Below are 13,921 nucleotides of genomic sequence, written 5' to 3'. Positions count from 1 at the left end.
TAGAAAAATATGAGCAAAGCTCTGTTGACAGAAAGATTGGCAAGTTTTTTAAATGGGTGTATTCTGAGTAGTAGTGTCAAACGACACGCTGTGCTTAGCTGGTGATGTTAAGGATTGAGCTTGAGTGAGAAAATCCTTTCTGAATGTAGTCGTTTTAGGAATAAAAAAGGGGACGGCACTCTCAAACTTCACTGTGTATGTGGAGTACCTCAAGAGACACATATGCAGTTTGTAGAACATGCAACGGATTATAGCGTTTTAATTTTTGGATGCACAGATAACGGAAAGGAGACCAGTAATTAAGTGGTGCGCACAACATAAATCAATGAAGACAAGGACAGTGTATGGGCTGTAATCATGATGGGACCAAAAGCAGTTAAGTTGACAAGGACCAGTGCTGACAGACACGTGTTTGTTGCAGTGGAAGGCTTGGTACATTTACTTTCAAACACCACATCACCTAATGGGCTCAATGATGAGATGGTATCCTCACCCTGTTTCTTATTATTCTTGTTTTTAACTGTTTTTTGTTACTTGTTTCATATTTTTTTTTTATTTTTTATTTTTTGAAACCATTACCATGTACTATTATCATCATGATTACAACCCACGTGCTGCCCTTGTCTTTGATTTATATTACATGCACCATTTAATTACTGGTCTTTCTTTTATCTGTGTGTCCAGTAATTACAATGTAATAACCTGTCACATGTTCTGTAAACTGTATACACATCTCTTGTAGTTTGTGTACATGCTGATGATGGCATTCAGTTGAAATATGTTCCCGTATTGTGATAATTACAAAGGTAAGACAAAAAAAAAATCCTCTGTGTTAAAAATCTGGTCAAAACCAGATTACTGGGGATTCATTTTGACTTATCCTTGTAGATCAGTTTGTACTTTATTTAGAAAAGTTATACGTTGCGCAGAGCAAAATGTCACTTTATGTAATTCTAGTGCATTTTTGCTGGCCATTGACTGCTCAGTGAGGCTTGTAAAACGGTAAAATTATTTCTCCGAGGTAGCTGTTTGAGTAAACATGGAAAAGCTGTGTGTGTTTTTACAGCAGATTTGACGGAAAGGGGGTAGCAGTATGACTTGCAGCGCAGACGCTGTCAGTGTTGCAGTAACGCACACTCCCAGGTCAACTTTGAGCTCAAAGTCGTTTCCTGTGCGTATGCAATCGCGCACACGGCTCTAAGAAAAACTGCTACACGCAAAATGAGTGTAACAGCAGTACACACCGCTAAAGAAAGTGCTTAGTTGATATGTTTAATAGCATATTTTATCATTATTACAGGAGGGAATTGTCTTAATGCCCGATGGCTGCATGTGTTCAACATATCATATTTAATAACCCTGTAACCTTTTCAGTACAGAAAGATCAAAGGCAAAATAAGTTTTGTTTTTTGTTTTTTCTTCCCCTTTCTTAAAAAGAAAAGACAGGCTGTTTGCTTATAATTCTTAAGGGGTGACACTGTCGTGGTGGGGTGAATGCTACCATCTTGCCACTGACATTACTGTAAGGATGCCAAAGTCCAAAGACATGTTTCGGCTGTAGGTGTGTGTCTGTGTGTGTGCACGCGCGCACACTCGCACTTTGTTGTAGAAAAATGAGTGAACAATTGCAAGGAGCTGTGTGCTGCACTGTATCTAGCATTGTAAGTCACCATGGAAAAAGGCTTTAGCTAAATGCTACATGTTGACTAAATGTTGCTTTGTATGAAAGTGCTAAATAAATCACTGAAAATGTGGAGGGTCAGTGGACGGACCTCTGTCAGTCTGGCAGATTCAGAGTTTGATATTTGTTTTCCTTTATGTTGGCATCCTTTCAAGTCATCACTGTATGTATCTGGGAAAGTTTGTCCTGTAAACCTTAGTTTTTTTTGTTTTTTTTTTTTAAATCAGATGTGTGAAAAGACTTTCTATTGTGGAATTAGACTCCTCTGCTTTAATTCCCAGAGCAGAGCTGGTGAGAATCTCTTGACCTATGGGCAGAGTGTTTGTCAGAGGACCGAGCAGCGAGTAGAGTTAGTGCCAATGAACGAGCAGCAGCATCGTCACGGAGACAATAAGTGAAAGCATCAAGGATGAAAGCAGTGGCAGATCTGTGGACAAAGACCGAGTAGCTCTATGCTTCCCTTTATCTTTCTTCAGTGTCGGGGGTGTCTGACTCTCCCCACTCCTCCTTCACATGGTGCTCCCCAAAGGTTTGCATTTGTGCCATCTGCTCCTATTGACTGCTGCTCAGGCCCATTCATATACCAGGGCATTTTTCTAACAGTAACCATGGCAACCATGGCAAGCATTGGAACACTGAATTTAATTCAAGGACAAAGTAACGAATATGCTTAATGTATGCTAATTCTGTAACTTGCACAAGTACCCTAGATATGTATCAGTGCTGCCCATTGTGATGTGAGCATAATGTGTTATCATGGTATTTTCTGTTTTGGGTAGAAACAACAGGTTATATTGATTGTGTGCTTTTTATGGTCAGTGAACCTGTTAAAAGAACACTGGGGCTTTTATATTTTTCAGTCCATGAAAAAATTCTAACTGCTTTGTCTTGTTGCACTGCAGTTTTGGAATACACCTTGTAGTCAGTTGCAGTGGATGCTCAATACCGGAGGGTATTTCAGACTGTATGTTATCTTGACTCAGTAGAGGACTGTCAGCTATACACTTTGCCAAGATACCTGTTACCAGTTGGTGTTACAGGCAGATAGACATAAAGATAGATGGATAGAAACTTTATTAACCTCAAAATTGCATGAGGCTACAGCAACATTCGTACAACAGGTAGTGACAGATGACACTGGAATACCACTGGAATAAATAAATAGTTCAAAAATAGACAGTGGATTCAAGTAGATGAAAAAGTAAAAAAAAAAAATCTGGTTTTTCATTTACGTGAAATCAATGTATACATGAAGGGAGAGTGTTAGAAAGGTTTTATAGGGCCCAGGGACAAGTTGAAAGCAGTGCTGTTGGTGGAGCTGTTTCTAAGAAGTGCTGGGCATTCCTATCTGCCCAGCATATTAGCTCCACACTACAGACTTTAGCTTTTCCTGTTCATGCACACTCCCTACCCCCCAGAGTGCAGGGGGGTTACTGTTTATATTAACTCTGTCCTACTGCCACTGCTATTTGTGGAGCAGAGAGCACTGGGAAAGACTATCTGAATAAACGCCGGCCTCTCTCACCTTTTCAGACATTAATGTGGTGATCAGACCACTGCACTCTTACACCCCAATTTCAGTACATCAAAAAGGTGTGATATGCTTAGCTCAGGCTCTTCTTAGTCCTCTGGGCCTCACCAGTAAATCCTGTTAGTGTTTTGCAGTACTCCTCTCCTTGTTGCTTTGAGATTATAATAAAAACCAAAAACTGCAGACACACCAACAGCTACAATAGCAACACAATAAGAGGAAAACAGTCGGTGTGCTGATTACAACACTTTAAAATATCTTAAATATCTTAAAATATACTGGTATCACAGCATTTTTCATGTACTTTATACTGTTGACTTAGTAAGTCTCCATTGCAACCCTATTTCTGTATTACACCTCACACCAGTTGTGTTTTCCGTTTTAATGTAAACACTTATTATCGCAGTGGCATAGTAGACTCATGCTGTTCCAATACCCTCTCTTCTTTAGAAGTGTTCCAACACTAGTGCACAGTTTTAGTGCAGTTTCAAAGCATGTTCCTAAACATAAATAATTTTTAAAAAGTAAAAGTGCACTGGTAATTTAAAATAATCTGCACGGCTGCGAGGCACTGTCTTTTACCATCACATGAGACCTATTCGTACAGCCAAATGAGTTCATGAAAAAATAGCTCACATTCCTTGGCATGTGGAGCCCATAAGATCAGAGGAATTCCACTTTTCTGACACAAGCTAAAATTCAGGAAAAATGTTCTAGCAAACCCTGACACAAAAGCCTTCTTTGTTTTCTTTGTTTCCCATTGAATTCACCACTATGGATGTGAGACACTTATTCCATTGTTTCAATTATGATATCTGGTGTATTATTAAATTATTAGTTACTAGGGCACTTCTTTTTGCAACCTGATTTGGAACGTATCACTTGTAATCCTTAAAAAAAAAAAAGGTCTAACCTCACTGCACACTATTTAAATTAAGTAAGATCATTATTTATACTGTGCAACAAGCATCTAGGGAATTTTATTCATCATGCTAGAAAAAAACAAAATTTTAATGATGGATCAAAATGATTGGAAAAACTCAGTACACTTCAGCTGTTGAGAAAATGGTTGTCAGCCAGTGAAATTTTCATTTCTCTTTTTCATTCAGCCACCCCCGTTCATTGTTCCACATCTTACCTTAGGAAAGTTTCACCTCGTGGCATTACAACAGTTGGTGAATTAGCTAGCTTTATTTCTTTATTTATTTTCCGTCTGCCGCTGAGATGTTTCTCAGGACACCAAGTGTTGCTTCAGTAGAGTGCTATGGAGTATATTTAAGATGTGTTACTTCCCTTTGTGCTTGTGACATCATTTACCCCACTTTCCATGGAGAACGTCCTGGAGGTCGTTGAAGATCATATCTAAGGAAACAGACTTTGCTTATGTTCATGTGCAAAATCTAAAGTGTTACTTTTCTTCTTTTCTATCATCGCAGTTAGCATGCCTTCCTCTACCTCAGTTGTGGTCGGACCCTTCTCTCTGTACCTTTCATTGTATGCAGTCACATGATGCAACATGCAGATTAGTAAGTCTCTTGCCCTTGATCAGCACCACCTTCTTCCGGATTCTTCAAAGGTCACCATGTGCATTCTCTCTCCCCTTAAAGTGCTGCGGCTAATAAGAGCACAGTGACAAAGATATAAAAAGACTTAAGTGAAGAAATTAAACAAACATTGTTTAAACAGATGGTGACACATATGCGCACAAAACCACGTTGAATACAATTAAGTTTTTTCATAGTCCTATATACAGCTCGGAGTCATACACATCTAAGGTTGAGATCTAGAAAAGCCTGCTGTTGAGGTGCCACCCTCATTTGAATATTGCACCATAACCATCCACTTAAAATCCATCTGTTTTTTGCCGAAAACAACTCCAGTAACAATTTAAAAGAAGCAGGGTTACATGGTGTGATGGACTTGGCATCTTTTCCAGGGTTTACCACTCCAAGCCTAGGAGGATAGGCTCCACCGAGACCCTGATAGGGATAATCGGTTAATGATAGTGAGTGAGTGTGTGACATGGCGATACAACAAGAATCGTACCATCTTTCCACTCCCAGCTGTATGTTATTCCCATGTTTAAATTGGTTTGCCCTGGGTACTCAAGTGTCCTTTTGCAGTGCAAACGCATCTAAGGTACATGGATTACCAATACTAAATTGCCATTAGAGTGTATGTACAGTATGTGTGTCTGTGTGTGCATGCACACCTGGAATCCCTTCAGGGATTTATTTTTGCACCCTTTGGTGTTTCTAGGAAAATTATCCCTTAGTGATGGCAGGCTGCTGCACCTATGATCTGCTGAGCTGTTTACTCTTCGTTCACCTACAATACCGGCAAGCTTTGACACCACGCCTGCATTGCTCCACCCCTTATTCTTGGAGTGCAGTAGAAGCTTTCTAGGTGTGTACTCGATCTTCCTCTCTGATTCACCTTGACGGGAGAGCAGATACCTCAGACCAGCGCTGACTCATAGTGGGCCCCCACTGACGTCCACACTGCCGCTGTGGTGCACACCTGTGGCCAAACTGCTGACGAGTCCGCACGCGTACGAGGTACATGCCTGTTGCCATTTCACATGCCTGCAGGAGCTGTGAAGTTGTATCCTTTACCACTGTACACCACTGGGATTGCTTCACTAGAAATGACTGACAGTAACATCTGAGAAAACTAAGGGAATGTGGACAACAGATTTCACATGACAAGCAGGGAAACGGCCTGTTAATGAGTTATACTAGATATGTGTGAGGTTTACATACCTGCAGGTGGCGTAGTGATTAGAGTTGCCACCTTTGGACTCAGGTTCAAATCTCACCTCCTGCTGCAGTAGTCCTGACCATGCTACTTACTCTGATATAGTAAAAATTACCCAGCTGTATAAATGGGTAAATCAATGGAAGTTGCTTTGGAGTAAAGAATCCGCTATATGAATAGATGTAAATATTAAAAGGGGCGCTTTTATCGATATATAAACATGACACAAAACCCAACTGCTGTCTGCCTTCAGAATCAGGAACAGCTGAAGGACACGGAAGACAACTGCAGCTCATTGAAGACGGACGTGACGGAGGATAAACAGGGGTCTACAGGAGACAAAGCTGAGGTGGCCACACAGCAGCAGGACGATCTTCTGGAAGGAGACCTGGGTCTTGGACAGTGTGCACCTCCTGCCTGGACAGAGTGACCACTTTGTCCACGTGAGAAGTTTCCAGAATCTTTTTCACGAGAAGCCTGCTGCTGAGCACAGTGTCACAAAGTGCTGTATTTTTTTGTTTTAAAATGTCAGATACTGTACACTGAATATTTTTTACTGAGAAAGAGTTTTATTCTACTTGTGTTGCCCTTTCTTCCAATTTAACTCCATTTTAAAATGAATTTACTTATATTCTTTCATTAAGTACAAATAAACAACTCAGGTCTTTTACTATGAAGGTTCTCAGTGAAAAGCAGATTTCTTAACACACTACTGATGGGTCTTAATCGTTGCAGTACACCCCACCAGACACCAGGTACAGTTACGATACATATACAGTACATGTGTATATAAAATACATAACTGGTCACGCCAGACAAGAACAAAACTGTACTTGTCATTCACAATTCTGAAGAAGCAGCAGGTGGCCTGGTGATTAAGAACTGCTGCCTTGCACTTGAAGGACCCAGGTTTGAATCACACCTAATTACTTCCTAAAGCACTTTGACCAGCTGTAGACAGCTTCTCCACTGGCAAGTCACTGGACTTCCCGCTCTGTGCAAACTCTCTTATATATTTGTTAAAATAACTTTATTTTTCCATTCCCTGCCTGTTGGCATAAGCAACACAGTGTACAGTTTTCTCATACAGTGTATCTTGCACTACTAAATGGGAACACCAGACATTTTAAGCTAAGTTGGTAATTGAAGCATAACAATAAACTGCCTCTATGCAAATATATAATTTGCTGTATCAGCAAAGTACATTTTCAGTTCACAGCTTTCTGGATATTGCAAGGCCAAAAAATACTTGACTTCATGAATATCGTAGTTATACTTCCCTTTTCTATGCTGGTACACATTTCCATTGATTTATTTATAGAACATTTTAAATTCTGAAAATATGACAGTATTTTTATTTTTTTAAAAAACAATTCTCTATTGGGATATATGAAAGCCAGTTCTTAAATTTTATGACAAAAGCCATTTGATCTATAAAAATATCTGCGATACTCATTTCATGACCTGCGCTTTGAGACACACTCTTCACTGGGGGGGAAAAAAACGCATTTTTACTCCATATAACAACCTAGAGAAAAATAAAAGAATGGCCTCAGATGAAAGGGAGAACATACCGATTTCAGTGTGAAGCCTCTGGCTGCAGAAGCAGCCACCCCTGGGGCAAATATTGCACTGAGCGCAGTCACCACACAGCGTAATCGATGCAAACGAGTTTAATTGATTGTCTCTCAGAGAATTTCTCCAGTATTAACAAACAGCAAAAGGCTTCCTCATCAGAAGGTGCTTCCCCACTGTCTCACTTCCACAGTCACAGTTTTCCTCTAATACAAACCCACGCAACTTCCTCCTCCTGACTTTCACACAATGGTACTGTCCATTCTGGCACCGTCTACTGGTACTGGTACTGCCGGTACTGTCTATCCGACACCGAATCGTAACTCGGGTGACTCGTCAACAGAACCCAACAGTAACACTACACCTCTAAATTATGTAAACTACACAAGACATCTAAATTTTTTCACCTTTTGTTATTCAAGTTATTGTTTATAGGCACTGCGCTGTGCAATACAGCCAGCGGTCCTGCTGAGCGCCACCGTCGCGTTTTAAAAGAAATTAAAATAATATCTCATACATTCCAACATGACACTGGAATTTTATTTCCCAAAGCACTGACTTAAATAATGTTTTAATGCTGAAAATGGGACAAATTAACTGTAATTGATGCAGAATGGAAACACGTGGTCAGAGTTTGGGGGCCGACAGCAGGGACTTGCTGAGGTCTTTGGCCTCCGCTGGGGTTCGGACCCGTTCGTAGCCGAGTAGAGACATGGCATGGTGGCAGTAGTCCTCCACCTGCTTGATCTGTTGGATGCTCAGTACGGTCCTCCATGCGCTGGCGGCCTGCGTGGCGTTCCTGGACGAAACGATGAAGGGCTTCGACGAGGACCCCGTCCCGCTGGTCATGTTCAAGGCGAAAGATTCGATGTCGTGGTTCGCGGTCAGGTTGACGAACTTGTAAACGTGCCGCAAAGTCCTGATGGGGTTCTCCACCAGGTCTTCGTACCGCACCGCCAAGTACTTTCCCTTGAGCCAGCTGGGTGGGTTGAGGGCCGTCCTCAGGGTCTTGGAGGTCCTGTCGCAGATCACCTCCATGGCCCCGATAGAGTGGTAGTCCGAACTGTCCTTTTTATTCGCCTTATGGTTGGGGTCTACAAAGGGTATGCGCCGCAGCTTGGGGTCCCGGCTTCTCACCACCTGCAGATTCTCCCGTATCAAGCCGTGTCGGGACTTTATCCTGGAATTGGCGACAGCCCGGGGGTCTCTCACAAGGTGGATCACCTTCAGGTCCAGCGAAGGGTCCTCCATCAGAGGAGCCAAGACGTTGACGTCCAGGATGCGCACGCCTTTGATGACCACCGTGCCATACTTGAGGCACTCGTCCTCGAGCAGCCGCAGGCTCTGCGGGGGACACTTTTTGCACACCTTGTCGTCCACCATTCCCACCACGTCCTTCCTGTAGGCGGAGCACAGGGGATACGAGCAGATCACCTTGTTCAGCGTGGCCCCGAAGAGCCCCAACGAGGTGAAGTTCTTGCCCCCGGGGCTGTTGTACAGCTGGAACACGGAGAAGTCGCAGCGGTACAGCGAGCTCAGCATGTCCCGGGCCGCCCCCTGGAGGGAGACGGCGTCCCCGGGGTACAGCTTCTGCCAGATGTGCCACATGGGCTCGTAGAGGAAGAACACGTCCGGGTTCTGGTTGAAGAGCTCCCCGAAGAAAGAGGAGCCGGACCTCCACGTGGTGAGGACGTAGACCAGCTGCCTCTTCTTGGCCACGGGCGCTTTGTACAGGAAGCGGATGTCGGACCGGCTCTGGTACACGGCGCTGCGCATCTGGTGGTTGCACTGCTGCGGCTCCTTGGCCCACCTGTAGTTGGCCAGGTTGAGCATGGTCAGCACCAGCAGCAGCACGTAGGCGGCGAACAGGACCATCCTCTTCCTGCGCAGCACCTTCATCACGATGCCGGGCTGGGCCATTATCTTGGTGTGGCTCCTGTACGTTTTGAACTTCCTGGCATCCTTGTCCCAGGGCAGAGTGAGCGCGAGCTGCTTGCTTTTCATGGGGGCGCCAAGGCCAGGCTGGCACGCCGGGATTCGACCCCAATCCCGCCCGCTCGGCTCGAGTCGGGGGGCTACGTCCACAGAGAGCGCGGTTCAGACGCGGAGGGCGTGAGTCCGGCCGGTTTGCTGCAGTGCGCAACGCTCTTCAGTCGGACGAGGAGGAGGAGAAGGAGGCATCCGTCCGTCCGCCCATCCATCCAGCGCAGACGGAGCTCCCTCACCGGCGTGAAAACGCACGGACGCGCCGTCCGTCGGCGCGGCTCGCGCCCCTTTCACGCGCACCCAGCGCGCACATGTCTGCGCCCTGTGTGTCGCTCGGACTGTCGCTCGCACTGCCGCTCCCCCCACAGCCGATCGCCACCGAGCGAAATCACAGAGTCGCCAATTTCAGTCCCCCGCCGCGCGCCCGCGCTCACCGAGCTGAGGCTGTTCACTCACTGCACGCGCTCCCCGGCACGCGCAGCGTCCGCGCGTCCGCGCCCCACACCGCTCGCTGTGGCTCTTCTTGTCGCCGAACGCAGCTAATTGAGACGGCACTCGTTCGACCGTCGTCTAAGGGGAAAAGCCCCGCCCACGCTTTGCTGCCATTGGTCAACGTTGTCTCACTCCGCCACCTGATTGGATGAGTCCGCTGTACGTCCGGTTGCGTTAAGGCTCCGTGCGCGACGCCTCCAGTACAAGACTTCGTGGAGCGGGGAGGGACGTTTCATCATCAGATATGAAACTGCTGGAACCACATGTTTGTGCAACTGTGCTGTTTTACGCGATTCGCTCGCTCTTTCTATCTTTCCGCTGAAATTGCAAGTTCACAGTCTTAACTCGACTTAACCCATATGAAGATGCAGAAGTAGTACCTATGAAGGCATGTTCATTTTTAAAGATTACTTAAATACGAAAGGTCCATGTGTACACAGTGCATTCGTTGCATCTGCTGGAATCCTGATCTACCATGTGATCACTCTGCACCTGTTTGCTCATCCTGAAGGTCTGTTATGCATGATGTAATAAACCAACTATCGTGGATACACAAACTACATTGAGTACGTGTGTGTTACAGAAATGTGGCTTTTGAAACTGTTGTCATATTCTGTCTATGTGAATTTAAGTCAATCAAAATTTAAGGGACTGAGTACAAGGCAGCCAAATAACTAAAAAAAGAAAAATCACTGCTGCTGTCTTCAGTCATTAAGTCAATTATGCAAATTTGATATCTGCCATGAACTTCAGAGGCACGATGCACTATTACTTTTGAGAGGCTTTTCGGCTCTATTTTTTCCCAACTTCAAACAGTATGAACTACCCCCAGCAAATGCTCTCTTGCCTCCTCTTTGCTGCTCCCTTTGCTTTGATGTAGAACCTACCCTTTATATGGATATTGTATTATCTGCTAAGCCTCTAGTCAATAGTAAACATTTTTTTACTGTGCTCCTAAGGGAAAACCTATATTGTCCTCCTCAAAAAATATTACTTTGTTATGTGCTTGCGCAGTGTGTATGCGGAAGGGACACTGCTGTACTGCACACCTGTCGCACTAACCACCTGTTGGGTGAAGTGAAAACTGTTCAGAATCAGTGGCGTTAATAAAGGTGTGCACTTTCAGCGCTTTGAGTGAATGACACATGAAAATATGAAAGCTCGCATTATGAAAAACACTGAAAAGACTAAACAATTCAATAGCGTTACTGCCGTCAGTGCTTCATATGATACTGGAAATATCCATATAGGTAAATTAATCACGGCATGTTAAGAATGTTGACTTTTACCTTGCAATTCAAAGTGCATTCTGAAACAAATGTATAGATGAAGCAAAAATGGTTTTTCTTACAAGTCAACAGCCAGTATAACCAAAATGCATACTACATTCTCTGCTCTAGGGAAACTGTAATAAATCCAAAACATATTGTACTATATTAACATGGAAATCTAATCCTCGCTTTTCAAAAGAGCATCATCTTCTAGATGCAGAAAGGAATGTATTGCAGTAATTGTTTAAAGCTTTAAGAGCACTGTAATTCATATCTTTGAATTCATAATAAGAAAATGTTAAAAGATCAAAAAAAGGGGTATTTAACATTAGGGCATTTAAAAGTATTTTTGTATATATACACATAAACGTGGTGTTTTACACATTGCCAGTAACATTTGATTAAGAAATGTAGTTATGATAATATTAATTGCATATAATAAATGCTTTATGAGGCCATTGTTTGTTGCTGAGGTTTAATATGCCCTAAATATTCCTTATTATCCCCAAATGGGAGTGTTTCTCACTGTAAATTCAGTTTGCATTAATTACAGTCGTCAACCAACCAAGACGAACAAAAATGGGATTCATTTATTTTGTTATGTTTTAAACGTGCATGAAATTCTCCAAGGAGGAGGACTTTACTGAACATCTAAAATGCCTCGCGGAGTTTCCATGTTTTTATGTGGCAACTTGTCTTTTAATGACTCTTAACGGAGCTGGCGCGGCCCCTGCTGGACTAAACCTGTTACTGCAGGTAAGACGCTGCATGCGCTAAGGGACTCGAGCAGGTACGGCTTGTTACTTCCTCCACATCGGCCCAACATCTATACTTCCTGCAATTCTAAGGGTCCTGTACTAATGACCTTTACAATAACTTATAGCTGCATTCATGTATACGTGTTTACCCAAAGCCTCAAATGCATTTCAATTCCATTCTGTTTCCCGAAATTATCAAAAATTACCTGTATTTCCGCGTCCCGCCGGTAGTTGGCAGCAAAACGCGCTTAGAAGATTGCGAAACGTGAAGGACCAACAGTTCTTACAGCTGGCAGTAGGTTGCCAATAAAAATTTTACTGTTACAAAGTATTTTTTATTTATTGTAGAGATCTCGAATACTTTTACAAAACCTTACCTTTAAATAAGTCATCTGTCATGCTTACGTCAGGTCAATGACACTGAACATGGCTTGTGCAGATAAATTATAAGTTACAAATGAAATAATTTTCAGAACTGCTTGTCCCATACGGGGTCACGGAGCCTACCCGGCAACACAGGGCGTAAGGCCGGAGGGGGAAGGGGACACACCCAGGATGGGACGCCAGACCACCGCAAGGCACCCCAAGCGGGATTCGAACCCCAGACCCACTGGAGAGCAGGACTGTGGTCCAACCCACCGCACCCCCGCACCCCCTCCCACAAATAAAATAATATTTTTGTATTTTCAGGGTTCCCAGGACCCTCCATGAAGAATAGTGGTGCCCTTGTCTGAGGACACTTTGCTGTTAAATCAATTCAGTTCAAAGCAATTTATTTTTCTAGACCATTCTTCTCACACAGTGACATAGAGTTCTGAACAAAGGATCAGAGGCATAAAACAAATAAAAAGTTGGCTATATATTAAATTACTACAATAACTATGTTAGGTATTAAATATATGAAGTAAGCCAACTGGCCACAGAGGAAAGGAACAAAAAAAACTCCCAACCAAAAGGAGGTAAAAAAAAAATCTCTGTGGGGTCTAAGTGCCAATGTCTCCCCACCCCTTCTGGGAATTGTATATTTTAAAAAAAAAATGAGTCAGTTTAAGCAGCTATTTATAACATTGTCACTAAATCCTAATAAGCTGATGTAGGAGCAGCAACATCTGCTACAGCTAATGGAGCAATGTAGCAATGATCTGAAAAATGCAAGAAAATCTACAGGAGACTGTGTGCAGAGAAGGAAATGTAAAATAAGGAACTCCAGACCAAAACACCATAAACCCCCTGGTTTCCCTCAATAAATCCGAAGGACTGATTAGTTTTTCATAGATGGTGTGCGTCTTTTCTTTACTTTCTTTAAAATGTAATGACATAAGTCTTACAGTTTCATGTTATTCGTCCTTTCAAGGTCCTTTTCATCTTCTCCTAGGTTCTGGTTGAACATCTGTCCAAATTTCAAATGAAAATGTGCAGTAACAAAGAAAACTAGATCGTGAGGTAGTATTTCGTCATAGAGCTCTGCGTGAACCACTGTCCTGCTTTGTCCCCCCTGAGAGGCCGATGAGGGACACTTCTCCCTGGTTTTCTTACCTCTTACTCCCTTGTTTACACTCACCGCTCTGGGCTGCATCAGATGGAGCTTGTAGCATGATAAAGCTGCTATTTTCCAAATGCTCCTATATTCCCCTCAAGGCTTACTGTCCCCACATGGGCATGAGTCACTTCTTTTGATTTTGCTCACAAAATTATAGTAAATAACCTAATGTCCTCCTCCGTTGGACCTACGCAGACAAAACTGTTGGCACTTTCCTGTTCGGGTGACTTTTCGTGCATGTATTTAGCCATTTTCTGGTTATTGGACACATTAGCAGTTTCTAGAGATGACATCTGGTGGGACTGTAAAGAAACTGTAGAGAAACACCGT

The 13,921-nt window shown here is 43.3% G+C and overlaps 2 protein-coding genes across 2 annotated transcripts in view; one reads left to right on the top strand and one right to left on the bottom strand.

The window, feature by feature from the left end:
* LOC108927778 (sodium/hydrogen exchanger 9-like) overlaps positions 1-7,306 on the top strand; it is a 50,495-nt gene extending 43,189 nt beyond the window's left edge. Inside the window, exons 15-16 of the mRNA XM_029246296.1 lie at positions 5,665-5,770; positions 6,223-7,306. Of these exons, the coding sequence (XP_029102129.1) occupies positions 5,665-5,770; positions 6,223-6,399 (283 nt within the window). The 3' untranslated portion in view covers positions 6,400-7,306. The remainder of the gene's footprint in view (positions 1-5,664; positions 5,771-6,222) is intronic.
* A 65-nt stretch (positions 7,307-7,371) lies between these two features.
* LOC108927656 (carbohydrate sulfotransferase 2-like) lies at positions 7,372-9,639 on the bottom strand. The gene has a single exon (XM_018741067.2). It carries the CDS (start codon positions 9,546-9,548, stop codon positions 8,172-8,174), a length of 1,377 nt encoding a protein of 458 aa, XP_018596583.1. The 5' UTR covers positions 9,549-9,639; the 3' UTR covers positions 7,372-8,171.
* Between the last annotated feature and the right edge of the window lie 4,282 nt (positions 9,640-13,921).

This window comes from Scleropages formosus, chromosome 19 (genome assembly GCF_900964775.1).
Source record: "Scleropages formosus chromosome 19, fSclFor1.1, whole genome shotgun sequence".
NCBI lineage: Eukaryota > Metazoa > Chordata > Actinopteri > Osteoglossiformes > Osteoglossidae > Scleropages > Scleropages formosus.
This window is presented reverse-complemented; position numbering and strand designations above follow the sequence as displayed.

What these genes read in the sequence shown, in the direction of transcription:
- LOC108927656 (XM_018741067.2), bottom strand. Translation starts at nt 9,548, where the DNA reads ATGAAAAGCAAGCAGCTCGCGCTCACTCTGCCCTGGGACAAGGATGCC.